This window comes from Petaurus breviceps, unplaced genomic scaffold, assembly GCF_028583685.1.
Source record: "Petaurus breviceps papuanus isolate PSGF00001 unplaced genomic scaffold, PetGlider_PUasm1.0 90825, whole genome shotgun sequence".
NCBI classification, from domain to species: Eukaryota; Metazoa; Chordata; class Mammalia; order Diprotodontia; family Petauridae; genus Petaurus; species Petaurus breviceps.
This window is the reverse complement of record NW_027187353.1, coordinates 6,281,725-6,301,453: the sequence shown is the minus strand read 5'-3', so window position 1 is coordinate 6,301,453 and position 19,729 is coordinate 6,281,725. Positions and strand designations below refer to the sequence as shown.

General features: G+C 39.2%; 2 protein-coding genes across 6 annotated transcripts in view; one reads left to right on the top strand and one right to left on the bottom strand.

Moving 5' to 3' along the window:
- REC114 (REC114 meiotic recombination protein) overlaps positions 1 to 17,564 on the top strand; it is a 99,353-nt gene extending 81,789 nt beyond the window's left edge. For 2 of the 4 annotated variants that reach the window (XM_069071215.1, XM_069071212.1), the window contains 4 exons: positions 893 to 976; positions 11,507 to 11,704; positions 13,608 to 13,688; positions 17,400 to 17,564. In XM_069071215.1, coding sequence (XP_068927316.1) covers positions 893 to 976; positions 11,507 to 11,704; positions 13,608 to 13,688; positions 17,400 to 17,564 — 528 coding nt within the window. Of the gene's footprint in view, positions 1 to 892; positions 977 to 11,506; positions 11,705 to 13,607; positions 13,689 to 14,182; positions 14,279 to 17,399 lie in introns of all 4 variants that reach the window. The other 2 variants (XM_069071213.1, XM_069071214.1) reach the window with 2 other exon arrangements.
- Positions 17,565 to 17,649: 85 nt separating this feature from the next.
- The window catches only part of NPTN (neuroplastin), a 72,876-nt gene continuing 70,796 nt past the window's right edge, over positions 17,650 to 19,729 (bottom strand). For both annotated transcript variants that reach the window (XM_069071211.1, XM_069071209.1), the window contains 2 exons: positions 19,274 to 19,348; positions 17,650 to 18,740 (listed from right to left, as the gene is read on the bottom strand). In XM_069071211.1, the coding sequence (XP_068927312.1) occupies positions 19,288 to 19,348 (61 nt within the window). In that variant the 3' untranslated portion in view covers positions 17,650 to 18,740; positions 19,274 to 19,287. The remainder of the gene's footprint in view (positions 18,741 to 19,273; positions 19,349 to 19,729) is intronic.

The window sequence follows — 19,729 nt, the reverse complement described above, 5'->3', positions numbered from 1 at the left end:
TTTGTACACTGTCAGCTTATCAAATCCCTGGATTAGTTCTACCATATGCTAAATGGGTTTTGCCTTAATGTACTGCTTATCTAAAGAGATCCAGTGACAGCATAATTGGAACCTAAGAGCAGGAATAATCATTACGTACACTGTTCTGTTTACTTTATTAATAAGTTGAAGTAAAAATTTATTTCAATCTTTTGATGATTCAACTATCTCTCACAAGACTTGTATGCCCTCTGCTGCCCTCTTGGTTTATTTCATTTGTTTTCTTAAAAAAAAAAAATGCCAAGATCGGTCCTGAAGAATTCTGTGTCAAAAAGAAAATTACTTTCATCTTATTCTGCATAGATTCCTAGCATGCTTCTGGGAAGATGGCTCAGTGTATATGCATTGTGTTGGCAAGTAGCTACACCTTGGTACTACATCAGTAAACTACTTTTATTTTTCATAGTTTTAAAGTTGGATTCTGGCAAACAGAAGAGATTTAGTGGTGTACATGTTTTACATTATCTTGTTCGTTGATAAAGTGAAAATATCAATTTAGATTTGCAATTTTAAAATGGAACGTTATTGATTCTTTTCAAATATGAAATAAATTAAGAAATGAATCAAAGAAGTATTTTGATCCTGTAGAAAGAATTCCAGGACATTAAAGTTCATACAAACATATGTGTGTATATACACACATACACACACACACATATATATATACAAAAAATATATACATATACACACGTATATATTTGTCTTTAATAAGATTGAGTAATTTTTACTATTGAGTCATGAATAAATAAATCCTACCCAGGGGGGCAGTTCCTGGGAAATAGCTTCCTTCATAAGACCCTCCTGGTTTTTTAGGTAATTTCATCTAATTCTGTTTTGCTTTATTTTGTTCCAGGAAGGCTTTTCACTCATCGACAGCAAGAAGTGGCTGAAGATTGTAAGGCGGGTGGATTGTTTATTGTTTGGATCGACAATAAAGGCAAGCATCTTGCAGACAGTGCCATCCAGTCTGACATGCCATTCTTTTCTGCATGGGTAGTTTTTTTTCCTTGTCATTTGTGAAATGTTGGCTCATAAAAAGCTTTAAATTCAATTTAGTTATTAGGATGTTTTAACCTTCATTCCATGATTCACAAAACAACATGAACTAAGGAAATAAATGAAGCATGGGTCCAGTTGGCAGTGGGGGGGACATTGATTCCCTTTTAAAGTTAAGGCCTATGAAGGGCCTAAGTGTCTTTTAATTGACTTTCTTCAGGTCTTCCCCTGTCTTCTCACGCAAAAATAGCAGTGAGAGGAGTTGTTTCATTTTTGCTACTTGCTTAGGATTTTTCTTGGTGGTGGATGCTAAAATGTATGTATAAAATGTATGTAGATGTACTTCATTTAATTTTCTCTTATATATTTTTTATTTTCTCTTTCACATTTTAAAAAATTCCCTTACCTGCTTCCCAGCTATGCTAAACATTACAAATGGTTCTCATCAAAGAAGCATACTGATTAATCACTAGGATTGTGTACTTGAGGAAAGATCTGTGGAAAACAGTCAGTTAACATTCACTCAGTGGATAATATTTCAACTCAAGTTTGAAATATTTCTTTCTCAAGAAAGACACTAAATTTTAATAGAATCTTAGAATTGGAAGGGATCCAATTGGAAGCCATCTAACCAAGAAAAGCAGAGGACTTGGGAGAAAAATTTTTACAGCATGTCTTCCCAGATTTTTCTGGAAAAAACAAACATTCCTTTCCTCATTTCTTACAGCACAACAATGTTCCCTCAAAATGACATACCATAACCTGTCCAGTCTTTCCCCACTTGATGGCCATCCCCTCAGTTTCCAGTTCTTTGCTAGCACAAAAAAAGAGTTGCTGTAAATATGTTTGCATATATGGGTCCTTTACGTTTTTCTTTGATCTCTTTGGGATATGGACTTAGTTGTGATATCACTAGATCAAAAGGTATGCACAATTTTATAGCCCTTTGGGCATAGTTCCAAATTGTTCTACAGAATGGTTGGATCAATTCACATTTCTACCAACAGTGCATTGGTGTCCCAGTTTTCCTATATCCTCTCCAGAATTTGTCATTTTCCTTTTCTGTCATTTTAGCCAGTTGGGTTGGTACCTCAGAGTTCTTTAATTTTGCATTTCTCTAATCAGTAGTGATTTAGAGCATTTTTTCTTATGACTGTAGATAGTTTTGATTATTTCATCTGAAAACTACCTGTTCATATCCTTTGGCCATTTATCAATTGGGGAATGGCTCTTATTTTTATAAATTTGAATCACTTCCCTACATATTTGAGAAATGAGGGCTTCGTTAGAGAAACTTGCTGTAAAAAAAATTCCCCCAGTTTCCTTCTTTCCAGAGTTAAATGATTTTAATTAGATCCCTTCCTATTTTAAGATTCTATTAAAAATTGGTATCTTTCATTTGAGCTGAAATCCACGGAATGCATGTTAACAGACTTTTCCACAGATCTTTCCTAAAGTACATAATCCTAATGACAATCCTTGCTCTTGAGGCACTTACAATCTACTAAAGGAATATAACACACAAAAAGAAGTGAAAGGGGGCAGGGCAACCCTGAGAGTACCCAGCATGGTACCCTCAATATTGGTGGATTTAAAACAAGCAGAGCAGCAGACAGAAAAATTACTGAAAAATTCTGAGTCCTCTATAAAGGAAGGCCTTGGAGGAGTTGATGGTTCTGCCATTTAGACCTCCCTTCAGGGGGCAGAGAGACCACTGAAGGTGCTGAGGTGTTGAGTGTCAAAGCTGATATAATCTCCACGATGATGAGATGACTCATTTCATGTTCATGGAGCTTGGGAGACACACATTGGGAATGGAGATACAGCTTTAGGCCACCATCTACATGGAAGTCGTCATTAACAATGTGGCAGTGGACAGAAGAACACACAGAACAGAAATGAAGGGTTAGGGATCCAAACTTGTAGGGATTGGACTGAGAAGAGCTGTAGAGGAGGAGGGACTGAGAGGTGGGTGGACAACTGAGAAAAGTGAGATAGGCTGAAGGCTAGAGGAGTGGAGAGTCCTGACAAGGGGTGATCAGTGGAGACCTTTGGGCACTTTCTATAATATTTAAAGGAGTATGTTTTATTCCAGATCTCTAGCACAGAGGCCTCACGGATGCTGGGTACCTGCTCCTCCCTGTTCCATAACCTAGCCATGTAGTTATGTACCACGGTTGTTACTAGGCTCTCCATTTCTTACATTAATTGTCTTGTCACACCCACCCCAGCTCCTTCAGGTATAAGTCTCTTCTTGATTGCTGTCTAGGACTTCCTCCAAAAAGAAGTTAATGAGAAAGGTACATGATATATAAAGAATTGCATATGCAACAGATCCTTTATTTCCACACAGAAAATGGAATGCTTAGCACAAAAGAATAGGATACATTGCAAAATGATTAGAAGAGAATCTAGGAATGTGTCACTACCAGTACAGTACTAGTGCATACAAATATTCAAGTCTTGTTGGGACATGAAACAGTCTTTGCAAGGCTACAGACCAGCCATTTCGCAATTCACCAACCTTGATCTTCTCTCTGGTGATCTTTATTTTTCCCTTATTTCCTGTTACTGTGGAAGGTACCATCATCCTCCCAATCACCGACGTTCCCACCTAGGTGTCCTTCTTGACTCCTTATTCTTTTTTCCTCCCCTCCCCCCCGCCAACTCCTGACTCTCCTCCAACACAGTCACCACCTTAGTGCAGGCCCTTCTCACATAACAGATGACTATTGCTCTAACCTTCTGGTGGTTCTCTCTGCCTTAAGACTCTCCACTCAAGTCTGTCCCCCATTCAGCTGTCACATTGATTTTCCTAAAGCACAGGTCTGACCATCTCACACATAATCCATTGCATCATTCTCCATTCAGCCAGCTCCAGTGGCTACCTCTTGCCTCCATGATCAAATATAAAATCCTGTTTGGCATTTAAAGTCCTCAATAAGCTGGCCTCCTCCTACCTTTCCAATCCTCTTATATGATACTCTCCCCCTAATGACTTTGGCCTCCCTGCTGTTCCTTCATTTCTCAACTCCCAGCATTTTCCCTGGATATCACCCATAAAGGAAATTCTCTTCCTTATCTCTCCCTCCTTCAGGCTTCCCTGAAATCTTCACTGACATATGGCCAGTGCTTGTTAACTTGATGCCGACTCTGCCCATTACACTAGCCCATTCCTGAAGCTGCTTAGATACTTACTTTGCTGGTGGGAGATAGAGCTGCTGTAAGCACAGATTTCATGTTTTCACAAGGCCTCCTGTCAAAGAAAGGCAGACACCAAAGGGAAGTGGCTTCATCCCATACATTAGCTTATATAGGTAAGACATGTGCAGCTATGAAGGAAATGGGGGAGGAAGATAAATAACATCTGCCACCATCCTCATGTTTCAAAACCAGAAGGAAGATGGGGAGTCAAGGTGGAAGTCATCCATGGCTACAGGCCGCCCACACCTCCTGCTTCTACATGGTCATGCCCCTTTCTTTATATGACTGCCTTCAAATTTAGAAGCTCTATCACCATTCATTTTCTGGGTAAAAGACTGCCTAACTGCATCACTTCTGCTGTCTGCCTCCTACTTCAGACACTTATGTTCTTATCTGCCACTGTTTCCTTAGTGCTGTCCTTTTGCCACCCTGTGACAGAACGATTGTACAAATAGGTAATAATTCTGTTTTTTCTTAATGGAAATAAGATTCATTTATTCTCTTGGTAACTTAAAGTTACTAAAACATTGTATTCATATGATCAAAGCTATATTTGTTTCTGTGGTGAGACAGATTTTTTGCATGATAAGTTCTGGCCATGTATATAGAGGCCTGCTCAACTTTCTGCTGTTTTGTTGTTGTTTGTTTGTTTTTTGGAGGGGGGAATGCAGGGCAATTGGGGTTAAGTGACTTGCCCAAGGTCACATAGCTAGTAAGTGTTAAGTGTCCGAGGCTGGATTTGAACTCAGGTCCTCCTGGCTCCAGGGCTGGTGCTCTGTTCACTGTGCCACCTAGCCACCCCCTTTCTACTGTTCTTACTGCTGCTTCTTGCTTTTTCACTTCTGAGTATGAGGGAAATTTTGAAATCACTTCAGTTAAATCACATTTTTAGCTTTGCCACTGGTGATTTCCACACTTGTGACATTTTCTGATCAGCAGAATTTGCTTCTCTTATTAGTGGTCTTAACAGATTATAAAAGAAACCTTTAAGGAGTTTAGGTGATGAAATGTCGACCAGGTTTTTCTTTAGAACCTGTATTAATGTTTGTCCCCTCACTACCATCACTGCTTTTTCATGGAAGCCAAATCTCACAGTTATATGATACCCATGCAGTGTGACCAGATTCAGTGAAGATGATGAATATATAATAGTGAAAAGACTACAATGTCAATGCCAGCTTCAGTTCTCCTTCTGTAAAGTGAAGGGGTCCCTTCTAGCTTTAAATTTATGATCCTATGAAAAAGAAATAAAATTCCAGGTAAAACTATTTAGTAAAGGCAAAAAACACGTTATTTAATAATGAATATAATATGAAATAACTTATTTGCTGTTTTCTAATCTTTTTTATCTCTATTTACAAATTTGTGTTGCTGTTTATCTTACGTGTGTGTGTGTGTATAGTTGGCAGTGTTTGTTGTTCTCTTTCTGCTTTCACTACACCTTTTTTTTTACGTCTCTCCATATTTCTCTGTTTTCTACACCTTTACCTTTTTATGGTATAATAATAATAATATGGTACAAAGGAAAATACCTGATTACATTGTGGTACCAATGAATGACACCTGACAGTGGTTTATTTATTGTTTGTTGTGGTTGTTCAGTTGTTTTCAGCCATGTCTGACTCTTTGTGACCCCATTTGGGATTTTTTTGGCAAAATACTGGCATAGTTTACCATTTCCTTCTCCAGCTCATTTTACATATAAGGAAACTGAGGCAGTTAAGTGACTTGCCCAGGGTCACAAACTAGTAAGTGTGAGGCCTGATTTGAGCTCAGGAAGATGAGCCTTCCTGACCTCAGGCCTGGCACTCTATCCATTGAGCCACTTAGCTACTTTTTGGCTTTCTGCTATTACAAATAAAGCTATGATCAGGTTTTTACATACTTCTTGATTTTCATCCCAAGGACATAGATCTCTGAGTAGAATCACTAGGTTAGAGCATATGATTAGTTTTAGAATTCTTAATAGTGATTGTAGGGAAGGGAATAAGCATTTTATCGTACCTACTATGTGCCAGGCACTATGCAAAGGACTTTACAAATGTTTTATTTGGTCCTCATAACAGTCATGTGAATTAAGAGCTGTTATTATCTCCATTTTACAGCTGTGAAAACTGAGGAGTCATACCGAGGTTAAATGTCTTGCTTAGAGTCACACAATTTATAAGTGTCTGAGTCTGGATTTGAACTTGGTCTTTTTTATCCCAGGCTCAGTACTTTATCCACTGTCCCTTTCAGCTGCCTCATGAACATATTGCCTGCCATCCCCTTGATTCCACTACTGGTGGCTATGTTTAGGAATTTCATGTGGGGACAGGGTATTTCTTTTTTCACATTAGTCATGTTTTAAGGAAGAATTAGAACCAGTGGGAGGAGCCGCGAGAAAGAAGAAACAACAACAAAAAAAGAATGCAGACGGCATGATCGGTCTGCATTTGGGTTCCATAGCTCTTTTCCTGGATGTGGACGGCGTTTTCCATCTTGAGTCCTTTGAAGTTGTTTTAGACCCTTGCTAAGAAGAGGTAGGTCTATCAGAGTTAGTCATGGCATAGTATTTCTGTTACTGTGTACAATGTTCTCCAGTTCATGTAAGTCTTTCCAGGTTTTCCTGAAGTCCTCTTGTTCATCATTTCGTATAGCACAACAGTAATCCATTACATTCATATGCCACAGTTTATTTAGCTATTCCCCAATTGATGGGCATCCCCTCAATGTCCAGTTCTTGGCCACTACAAAAAGAGCTGCTACAACTATTTTTGTACATGTGGATCCTTTTCCCATTTTTATGATCTCTTTGGGATACAGACCTAAAAGTGGTGTTGCTGGAGCAAAGGGTATGCACATTTTTTTTATAGGCCTTTGGGTCTAGTTCCAAATTGCTCTCCAGAATGGTTGGATCAATTTACAACTCCACCAACAATGCATTAGTGTTCCAATTTTCCTACATCTTCCCCAACATTTATCATTTTCCCGTTTTGTCATATTAGCCAATCTGATAGGTTTGATGTGGCACCTCAGAATGGTTTTAATTTGCATTTCTCTAATCAATACTGTTAAATCACTTTTTAACAAGGCAGTATGCTCTTCTGTCTAAGCAGTTCAAAGAAAATAAAAATCAGGGATTGGATGTGCGTTTTTGAGCTTTTCATTTTCCTGTAGAAAACAAGGAGGTTCTTTTGACTTTACATTTATTAAGGCTTTCAACTTAATTCTTTCAGCTAACATTCTGATAAGTTTCCATTGTAATTCATGTCATCACGGAAGTGGTGGTACATATGAATAAGACTGATGATGAAGATGTAACTCATTTTCAAGTTATTCCTTATATACTTTGTTTTATCTTGTGTGTAAACATCCTGAAATTGTGTTTCAGCTTGAGATGATAAAAATCAGAAAGCCACATTAGAAATCACTTTTTAAAAAATTTCACATACATAAGAATAGAGAAAGTTGAGAAATATGACATTTCTACACTGTCATTTTTAGTCACCTCTCTCTATACAATTCCAGGCTGTCATACTGATTAAAAAATACATTTAGATTGACAAGAACTATTTTACAGTGGTTTGCTAATGACCTAGGATTTCACCTTCATTGTAAAATTGAAAATTATGGCCACTTTCAGCTTTTCTGTGAACTGAAACAAAATTTTAAAAAATACGGTTGTGTCTCAAAGACTGTATCAGATGTTGCAGAATCATAATAGGGATGGCTAACATGAAGGAATTTCATGTTTAGAATGAATGGATTTTAAAATGGTGAAAGGATATGAACAGGTGGTTTTTAGATTGAAGAAATTAAAGCTATCTATAGTCATATAAAAATAGCTGTATATCAGTATTTATTAGAGAAATGCAAATCAAAACAATTCTGAGGTGTACCACTTCGCATCTATCAGACTGGCTAATATGACAAAACAGGAAAATTATAAATGTTGGAGAAGATGTGGGAAAATTGGAACACTCTGATGCATTGTTGGTGGAGTTGTAAACTGATCCAACCATTCTGGAGAGCAATTTGGAACTATGCCCAAAGGGCTATAAAAATGTACGTATCCTTTGATCAGGCAGTATCACTTCTTGGACTGTATTCTAAGGAGACCATAAAAATTAGAAAAAGGACCCACATGTATAAAAATTTTTATAGTAGTTTTTTTTTGTGGTGGCCAAGAACTGGAAATTGAAGGGATGCCCCTAAGTTGGGAAATGGCCGAGCAAGTTCTGGCATATGAATGTAATGGAATACTATTGTGCTGTATGAAATGATGAACAGGCAGACTTCAGAAAAACCTAAGACTTACATGAACTGATGCTGAGTGAAATGAGCAGAACCAGAAGAACATTGTACACAGTAACAGCAACATTGTACAATGACTAACTTTGATAGACATCTCTTCTCAGCAATGCAGGGTGCTAAGACAACACAGAAAGACTCATGATGCAAAATGCTGTCCACATCCAGAGAAAGAATTATGGAATCTGAATGCAGATTGAATCATGCTATTTGCTCTCTCTCTTTTTGGTTCTTTCTTGCGGTTTCTCCCATTGGTTTGAATTCTTTACCACATGACTAATGTGAACATATGCTTAATATGAATGTATATGTATAACCTATATCAGATTGTGTGCCATCTTGGGATGGGGGGGAGAGAGGAAGAGGGAGAAAATTTAGAACTCAATCTTATAGAAGAAAACTAAAAATTAAGAAAAAAAGAATGGATTTTAGGTTTTTCTGACCCAAACTTGGAAAAGATGATTTCTTCATAAATAGGAAACTAGTCCTAAACAGTTTGCCTCTCACAAGGCAAAATTAGAACTATAGGAAGTACCAAAAGAAATGTTGTATGAGTATGAATTGAATATTAAACATTTTAAAAATGAAATAATTATTTTCCCTAACGGCCACTCACTTTTAGATTAGTCTTTTTCAAAGTCTGGAGTTCTCCATAGTAAAATATATTCCTCTAAGCTTGGTGCCCTGGTCCTTCATTAGGCATGGTCCATAAGCTAAATGCTTTCCCTCAGCTTGACCTGACCTTGCCAGTTGGGCTTGTATATAAAATTAAAAATAGCTTAAATATAGGAAAGAGATGTGGAGATGGGGAGAAATTTGCCTGTGGGAACGGATTCAGACTTTGTCAAATAGGAGCCCAACGTTTTCAATATGGTCAGCTGTAAGCAGTTGACATATCAGTGTTTTGAACACTTTTGTGGAAGAGAGTGACAGTATACACCGGACAGAAGGCTAGCCTTTGAATCACAAAGACACGGATCTTGGGTCTGGCCTCGTGACATATCCTGACTCTGTCCCTGTAGGCAAGTCACTTAATCCTTCAGTCGTCTAAGGCGACACTCGAAAGCTTGGCATTTCTACATTGGGAGTTTGCTGTACTTAGGAAATAATAGGTGTAAACAAAAGGAAAAAAATAGTGATGTTCTAGAGTGAGTTACCATCAGAACTCCTGGGCATTGAACATGAATGGCCACTCTGCTGGGAGATAACTTGTTTTGACTCCTTTCCTTTTTGAGCAGTAGAATATTACTTTTTTTGTCATTGTTCAAGTCTCTTTATCTTTGTGATTAAATGTCATGCAGTTACCATTTTTCTGTGATCTTTAACATCTGTGCTTACTCTTGCTAATTTTCTTAGTGCTATAATTGTCTCTGGGTTTGCTCCATCATAGGGTAGATTTAAGACTTCCTCTCAATGTGTGATTTGGTAGTCTGGCCTTATTTAAAAGACAGACACTACAGATTATTAGCACAAACTTCATTAGCATCACAGCCCCCTTTACCACTTCTGCAAGGTAAAAGTAAAATTATTCAAGTTGAATGCACCATTTGGCTAATTAACTGTCCTATCTGCCAGGTTCCATCCAGATGTCATAATGGCCTAAAATTTTGCCATTCTAAACACTGATGTAGTATGGCGTGCAGGCTTCTCAAACTCAGTATGTCTAAAACAACTCATTATCTACACCTCCAAATGCCCTCTCTCCTGAACTTCTTGATTTCTGTAGAGGAAGCCACCATCTTTTCAGTTACTCAGATTCACAACTTCAGAGTCTTCCTTAGCACCTGTCTCCTTCATCCTCCAAATCAAACAGTTGCCAGATCTGGTCTGTTGTAACTGCTACATCTCTCACATCCATCTCTTTCTCTTCACTTATATGGCTGTCGCCCTAATTCAGGCCCTCATTACCTTTCATCTGGACCCTTGCAAACCTCTTCCTTGGTTTCTGTTCCTCAAGGCTCTGCTCTCTCCAAACCATCCTCCAAAAGGCTGCCAGAGTGACTTTCCTAAAGTCCCTTTTCTCTCGGGTTTCTCTTATGCTGTTGCAGAAGTTTGGGTTAGAAGGGCCCTCTGGAATCACAAATCCACACCCAAAAGGAATCTCCAATACTAGAGGTATTGAATGACCTTCTTGCTTCCACATTTACATAGAAACTTCCCTGCTTGGCATTGAGAGTCCTTCACAACCAGACCTCAGCTAGCTTGTCCAGCTGTAGTATACATTCCTCTCCTTTGTGCCTACTAGTCTGGACAAACCAGCCTTTGTGGGGTTCTTCACATGCAGGACTCCACTTCCTATCTTTTCACTGGGCATCTCACTTATCTTTGCCACCTCCAGAACTCCCCAGGCAGATTCCCTTCAGATGAGGCCTTTGCTGGCCCTCCCAGCAGAACAGCATACTCACGTACTTCACACACACCTTTTTTGCTCAGGGTGTCCCAAAGCTGCTCCTTAAGCTGGTCCATTTGTACAGACTCCTGAGACACCACAGTTTACGTGCTGGGCCCCCCTACCACATAAAAGATGCCTTTTTCATTTTGGTCTTTGTATCCTGAGCATCATGTAACAGCCCATAGTAGGCACTTCACAAACATTGATGGTTGACATATTCAGAATGCTTTACTCTCACTGACTTTTCCACTTTTCTGGAATCGGAGGCCTTGGAAGCCACTTTCCAAAGAAAGTAAAAACATCATTTTCCCCTTAAAAAAAAAAGAGTTGTGGACACGGCTGAGCAGCACATTAGTTGGTTGTAGCATTTCAGCTTCACTTGGGGTCAGCATGTGACATTTCCCAGTGCAAAGTCTGATGATGGTGGCCGTAGAGTAGAAGAAAGTTGTGGTTCAGTTCCTGAAGCCTGTGACAGGTCTAAGAGTTCCTGATCCTTTCATAGGAGCATGATTCTCCTGAAGGTATCTTTCTTTTTGACAGGCTGTCACTACTTACCTTTTTTTTTTTCCCTTCTGTGTACAGGATAAGAGTCGCATGTTCCGTGTACAGTTTGGAGGTAATTCCAAAGAAGAGGCCCTGGAAAACTGCTACCGTTGTGTACAAAAGCTTGAAGAGTATGTAACAATCCAGGTTCCTGATGAGCTAAGCCAGGAGCTGCAGCCAGGCCCGAGCCAGATAGCAGCCGAGACAAGTCAGGTGAAGGACAGTGAGCAGAGTGGGGTAAGTGGGCTGCTGTCATGCTAGACCTGGAGGAAGCACTGAGATAGAAAGCTTCATGGTTTGGGCTGGTTTGGGAAAGTGGTGAAGGGCCTGTGCTAGGAAGGTAGCTGTGGAAATAGGAGCCATGAGGGAGGAGGCAGAGGCAGAGGCAGAACCCAAGGGTCCTGGAGAGAAGGGTGGGGGGGAAACTAGGTCATTGAGGGGAGACCTGAGGGCCTTCCATTTACATTGAGCCTGTCACACATGCACAGCTATTTGCATGCTGCCTCCCCATTAGAATGTGAGCTGCAGCAGAACAGACTCGGCTTTTACTTTTCTTTGTAGCCCTTTCTCTTTGCACAGGGCCTTGTTTTAGAAATGCTTTTTGAATGAGTTACTGAGTTCAGGTGCCATGGACTTCAATGGTGAGGTCGGAAGGAGGAATGGGTGTAGGGAAAAGCTAAAGAGCTTGGTTTTGGCCGAGTCGACTGAGTAACGGGGACATACTCATAGAGGGATTGGTGCAGGCAGTTGGAGAAGCTGGCCTGGCCCACAAGCAAGAGAGATTTGGGCTCAATCTGCATTAAAGTAGTAACTGAAACCCTGGGAGTGAATAGAATTTCCAAGAGAGAAAAAGAGAAAAGTCCAAAATCAGAATGTTGTGGAAATCCACATTAATGAGGGTTAACACAGAAAAGCAGCAGTTAGAGAGATAGTAAGACCAAATTGGTGGAGAGGGCATCAGATTGTGGGACTGGCTAGGGGAAAAATTCATTGCATTTGGTGATGCCATGGTCCCTGGTGATAATGCCAGGGGTGTGGGGAAGCTCAAGTACAAGGGACTGAAGAGAAAATGGGTAGTAAGGAAGTTGAGACATCAGGCCTCTTCCCCCCCCCCCCCAAGAAATTTAGCAGGGAAGAGATCTGAGAAGCCAGAAAGCAAAGGATTTAAGGAAATAAAAAAAAGAAAATGGAGATAGCTGGTGTATAGATGGCTTTTTCAAGAAGTTTGACCACAGAGAGCTATAGGACAGCAACTGAAGTGCAGGTCTAAATGGAGGCAGGGAGTTTCCAGAACAGAGTTCCCTATATCACTGAAGCCACAGGTCTGTCTGCAACAACTACCCAATTCTAAGATGGTGGAAAAGTAAAATGATGGCGTCACAAATTCCTGTTCCTCTTTCTTTGATCTCTTTGGGATACAGGCTGGGAAATTGTTGGGTCAGCAATTAAAACAGTATTTTAAATTGGTTTGTGAAAAACAAGTGTACTGTTAGAAGGGTCTTTGGGCAAAAAAAAAAAAAAAGTAATCCCAAGCAAAATATTACTTGTTTATGATTGATAGAAGTGAAGTCCTGCTGCTGCTGTCATCAGGGAACATTCCCCCTCCCCCCCACCATCTCAGGCATGAACATCACACCACCCCCTTGTTTCTAGTCATTCTACTCCCTGATCTTTTGATTAGCCTCTGACTCAGAGGTTGCATCCAGATGTTCCTGGATGTTTGGTGGATAGAGGGGTGACTTTGAGCCTGTCGGATATTGAAGCATATTAAATAGAGGTCATGATTGTTTGATATTAACTTCTGGTATTAAAGGGTTTCTAAGAAGTAAAATCTAGCTCAGTTAAACAAGATTGATCCCCACTATCCAATTTAAAAGTATCACTTTTGCAAATGGGTCTTAATTATTAATGCTGTAATAGATTTCCCCTATATTTTGATATATTATCTTTCAAAAATTTGGACAACTGCATTTTTCCTCATATATATTCAAATTATTATATTTTATATTTATGTTAAATTAAACTCATATTTATATTAAAATATTCAAATTTATACATTTAAATAAAATACTTTTGCATTTTAAGAACATTCCATTCTTATTCTAATTTCATTTTTAAAATTTATATTGTTTTATTCCAGTTACATCTGAATTTAAAACCGCATTATGCATCTTCCCGCGCCTTTCCAGAAGGAAGGGTATCAATGATACAACTAGCACAGGTAGAATGAACTTTTGTGATCAATATTTGACCAGATTTAGTATTTTTTTTTTTGCAAAAGCTGTGGTTCTTAATTTATATTTCACTTTTGAGCTTTCTGTATAGTAACACAAAAAAAGTGAACTTGAAATCATGAGGAAGGAAGCTTAGAAATCAAAGGTCGAAGAGAATTAAGGGACCATATTCTTTATCCTCAGTACAAGATTAGACAAGCTAGTACATAGTAGAGCAAAATTATTTTCACAAGTAAATAAAAATAGGAAGAATGATTTGATAGCAAGGGCCAGAAGCCTTGTAATGTGTGAGATAAAGAATCAGCTACCATATCCCCAGGTGATTGAAGGGGATAGCCTTAATTTAATTTTGATAGTGAATTTTGGAGCTATTTCAGAGAAAACACTGAAAACCAATTTGGGGACAGAGGCAGATCAGCTACAGTTTTCAGATTAAAGGGCAAGTAAGTCTTCATTGCTAAGTGGCCTTCATTCTCACCAGCTCAGTATGGAAAAAGAGGCGGGAAATGTGAGAGAATTCAGTCTTGATGCAACAGACCTGCTTTCTCAACAGAGGCCTACTTGAAATGCTGCCTTGGTATGCTTTTTTCTCTTTGTAGTTTTGTTTTTCGCTTGAGAGAATATAGGTTCATTAATTTCAGACATGAGCTTTTTGAACATTTAATAAATAAAAACAGCTTTCATTTTCAAAGCACTAAAATATCTAAAATTTGTGGGTTGAATTAAACCCATTTTTAATAAAGAAACTGGACCCTGATAAGTAGGGATTGGATGACCTCCACTGAATTTGACTCATGACAGAAAACTCACTACATCAAAGGAATTTCATTCATTCCATGTTGTATTTTCTACACTCAATAAATATTTTAGATCATGCCTTGGGCAGTTCTGGGGGAGGTGAATAGGTAAAGGAGAGGATTAGTTAAAGATGGCCTTATAAGTCACTAAGCCCAGCCTTTCTGTTGTAGCAGCTTCTTGGAGTATTCAGCCTCTGCTTAAACATTGCTGGTAACGGGAATTTACTCTCCCATTGAATAGAGAGAGAGAGTGACCACAGGAAGAATGGATCTTCCTTATTTGTACACTCCCTGTCTCTACAGCACTATGCTAAGTAAGCACTTAGGGAAGGTTCCATAAATAGTTCATGGATATTACTGCCCTTGGGCTACACACACAGGATGGGAAAAAAGGAAATAGACAATGAAGGTATAAAAAGGAAGATTCCTTAGAAAATGTCGAGGTTTGTTTAAGTCCTGACCTAACATGGGTTTCTTGAACTAGCTTGAAAGCTCTTGACTTTGGCCATCGAGTTGGTCCAGTCCATCCTCGCCCAGAGTACTCTTTTTGTGTGGCCTCATGGATTATCTGGGGATATTCTAACTAAAACAGAATAGTCCTTTTGGTCAAGGACGTAGGAGGATTCCCCCCTCTTCTGACCTAGGTAAGTCCTGGCCTCTGCCAGACTGGTTACCCTTGTAATGAATTCCTTACATGGAATTTGGGCACTAAAATTTAAGCAGAACTATAAACATCCCCATCCTCACCAATGCCATTTTATCATTTATTTCTGACTGCAATTCAAGAATGTTTCCATTTTTCAACCCTCCTATAATGAAAACATTCTCCCAGGCTCAAGTGGATCTGATTGCATCTCCCCAGTCCAAAGTGATCTCTCAAGTCTGATGGATTCATGCTTCATTTGGGCCAGTACTGCTATGGATGCAGCTTTCCTATACCTCATCCTCATTTCCTACACCTCATTCATCTCATTTTTCCAGAGCCCCTTGTAGAACAGCTCTCCAATTCATGTTCTTTTAGTCATCACTGGATCTCCCCAGTTATTTCTCATTTTTACTACTTGATCATTATTCTCTCTTTTCAAAAAATGATAGGAAGAAGTCCCCTAAGTTATCAAAAAAAAAAAAAACAACTTTGTGACAGGAGTGTCAAGTGATAATGCATTCAGATGATGTATTTACATAGTGCTTTAAAGTTTGCAGAAAGGTTCTAACAATCTCATGTGAAGGTAGGGGTAGATACTAAAGATTTTATTATCCTAATTTTATAGATGAGGGCATTGAGGTTTAGAGGGTTTGGGGACTTGGTGTCCAGGGCAGGAAAACCTATATTGCCAAGGCCAGTAGTCCATCCATCCACTTTACCAAACAAACTGCATGAGCCGAGGGCAGAATCTGCTTATGTTAGTATTCTTTAGTAAATACTCTTAAACATCCTGTTGTCTGCATAAGCAAGTGATGATTTCCAATTATGTTATTTACTGTGTGCTTTCATATACATCACCAGTGGGTGCTATAAAAGGTTTAACCTAGAGGTTCTTAACCTAGGGTCTAGAAACTTAGAAAAAATTCTAGTAACCATATTTCACTATAAAAGGTTTGTTTTGTTTTTTGGTAATGACATGTGTCTTATTTCATGACTTTAAAAAACATCATCCTGAGAAAGGGACCCCATTGGCTTTACCACATTGCCAAAGGGTTTGGCAAAGTGCCCTCCCCCCAACCCTACTTTAGGCTTTCTTAACATACAAGGAAATTGTATTTTGATGATATTAACTATCATCTTAAATGAATATTTATTTGAAGGTCAGTTCTGCTATGTGATATGTGTTCCTAAAAATCACCCTGCAAAATTACTCAATAAAAACCAGGGTTAGCACAACACTCAAAAACATTGTCAGTGACACTTAAAAAAGAGAGGAACCGAATAAAAACAGTAGCACGGTTTTTATACATGTAAAATGGTTAAGAAATACACAAATATTACAATGAATAGTGGCAGTGTCCATAGCCTCAGGCTGTTGTTTGATGCCCCAGCTCCCACAGGGCCTGGATTGGCAAAGTCAAGTCACTGCTGGAGAAAGGGTGGCCTTGGTGAGCAGAAATTCCTGGGGCTGTGCTGGAAGATGGGGTAAGGGGTAGGGTTGGACCAGCCCTCCTCAGCCCACAGCTCCTTCTGCACCAGAAGAGACACAATAAATATGGCACTCGACCTTGAAAAAGACCTGAAGTTTGTTTGTGGAAATGGTGCAGCTTTCTGTGTTCTCTTGCTGTTTCTCATTGACGAAATAGCTTACAAGCAAACACAAAATACACATTATGTTGAAATTGTTCCCTAATATACCAGTCATGTTGAAACAAATTGGAGTTCTCAGAACAAGCTAGTTAGAGCAGAACTGACTATACTTTTATAAATGGATATACCTTTTATGGCATTTAAACTCAATGTTACATAGTCTGTTGCTCAAAAAAGTCAAAGAACTACAATACTGGACTAGGTGGTGAGGGCAGGGAAGTGAAGAACTTTACCTAAAGTCACACATCAAGTATAGAGCAAAGTCAGGATTCAGCCCAAATCTCCTGAAACCACAGTCACATGTTCTCCCTCAACCTCAGAATGTGGCACAGGCACTTTAGAAAAAAGGTCATTCAATTTTCTTGGCCAAAGCATTGGCTCGTTAATACGGAATACTTTTATTTAAAAAGGACAGATTATGGAATGTATTCCATCAGATAGATATGTGAAGCTTCAGATAGAAGGCTCCCTTTTTTGTTGCTAGTCACTTGTGTTTAGTTCACAGAACCATCTGTGGCAAGTGAGTCAAGAAAGGCATGGGTTCTGTAATGATTCACACCGTTAATTTCATTGCCCAGTAAGCTTGTCATGTCCTGTCTTTGCAGTCTATCCTGACATCAGCAGAACTGCCACTTGCCTATGAGCAAGCTGCATGGAATGCAGAAGAGTTAGGTCCCTTCCTGAAGTTGTGCCTTATGGATCAGAATTTCCCAGCCTTTGTTGAAGATGTAGAGAAGGAACTGAAGAAGTTAACAGGGTTGGAGAATTAATGTTGTCTACATAAATAAAGAGCTATCTTATTGATAAAATGGTTTCTCCCAAAGTTTGTAGAATAAAGATTGTTGTTTCAACATCTTTCTTTTATCAGTGTTTTATTTTTTAAAAACATGTGAATCCACTTATTTTTATACATCATTGCACTTCAACAAATACACAGAACACAAGTTCATGCATCGACAGCTCTGCACCGAATGAGAACCTCCTCAGGTTGTAATTCTACAATCAACTGTTAAATCAAGACGGGAAATTACAGTGTCCAACTGAAAAGTATAATTAGTTGCATAGAATATTACCATGCTATAACACTTTTAAGATCATTGAAAACAAAAAAGTAAATTATAAAAGTCTGCCTGAATTAAATGTACAAAGAATATGGTTCAACACATCAGTGCAAAAGGAATTTAAGAATTTACATGATTTAACAACAAAATCACTTAAAAAGCAATTACACACACATATATATATATGCATATATATGTAGTATTTACTGCAATTCATCATAACTGCTCATTAGACTGTCCCAGTATCTCATTAAAGTCTTAGGTTAAGCCCTTAAGATTATAAATTTCAGTTTATATTACTCCTCTTTAAGTACCAGAACAGTATAATTCTCTCATCTGACAACATACAATAAGGAATGAATATCAGCAGCTTAAAAAGGAATCAAGCATTTACTGTATTTTGGTTTTCCCCACCCCCAAAAATATAAATATATATAATATATATATATATACTGTATATATTTTTAGGTTTGCTGTACTTTACAAAAATGTATCACTAGATGGCAGCAGTGCAATTTAGAGCTTTGCCAATGTAATAGCTGCATTAAGTAAAAGATGGCGCATGCATGAGCTGATCCGCACAGGACCTTCCTTACTTCTATTTAAATATTTTCACAAAGGAAAAATGCAACATTCACAGCACATCAAGCCCCAAAGAGTTTACACCTTCTACACTGAAGCATTGTTTAAAATGTGTCTGGCTGGGTCGTCCTTATAGGAGAGGCTAAATAAGGCATGCTTAGACAGTCGTCGTATTGTTGCTCACTTGAAAAATCAGGAGAGAAAGAAAAAAAAAATCAAACACAGCTGGAGTTATGGAACCAAAGAGGTCCAGGCATAAAATTGAGCAGGTCATGTTGCCACCAGTCTCAGGAAACTAAAGCTCTGTGAAGAAACAAAGGATTTGAAATGTTAAAAAGAGACTTAGGCAGGATGGGGGGATACTAAACAACTCGGGGACACACAACATGCTCAGGGATGTGAAGGTGTGAGATTCTGATCTCCATGTGCAAAGGAGAGGGAACTCTGGCACATCTGCTCATCCAGATGCTGTGCTGTGAGGGAGGATGTAGTGAACAAAGTGGGAGTTGGTGGCCTCCAGGAACAATATGGTCTGAGAATGTCATTGATTTTTACATAATTTCACTCCCTTGATAAGTGAGTAGTAGAGCTGCAAAATGTTGGCTTTCAAACCTCCAATGTTCACCAGAAGGATGCATGCACGGGATGGGGCTGGACTCAGCTGCAAAGTGCTCCTTCTCAGTCACTTAAGACAGAAGGAGCATCGTCAGCAATCCTACAACTCGTCCACCTACGTATCCCCCACTCTCCCACAGCAGCAGAACTTTCAGAACAGTCACCAGACGGCGGTCCGTCTGCATGTGCACTTGTGACTGTCTGGACAAGGCCATACTTACGCGGTGAGCAGCGCTTAATTTGTGTTTCTCTGGCGCAAGTTTTTATCTTTGTGATTGTTGGTGGAGTTGGTTTTCCTTCGGAGGAAAAATGGAATCATGAGAGTTCAGTTCAGTCAGGAGACATTTTTGAGAATCTTAAACACATGGAAATACAGAGGGCCCTTCACTCACTGCCATCCCTGGGGTAGTCAGGTTTCACTGCACAGAACCGATAGATAAATGTTTTCTACGGAGGGCTCTTTGTAAGCTGCTCTCTTTCAGTTAGCAGACCTTTGGACTCCCAAGTCAGCATACAGTCAGCTTTCACTTTGTTGTTTTAGTTAAAAATACTTTGGGGGTGGGGGGCAGGAAGAGGAGGATCTGCTGTCTACCCTTTTCCTTCCCCTGCCTCCCAGGCACTTCATCCTCTGGCCATAAAACATTCCTTGATTTCATGATGGCAGCAGCCTTTCTCCC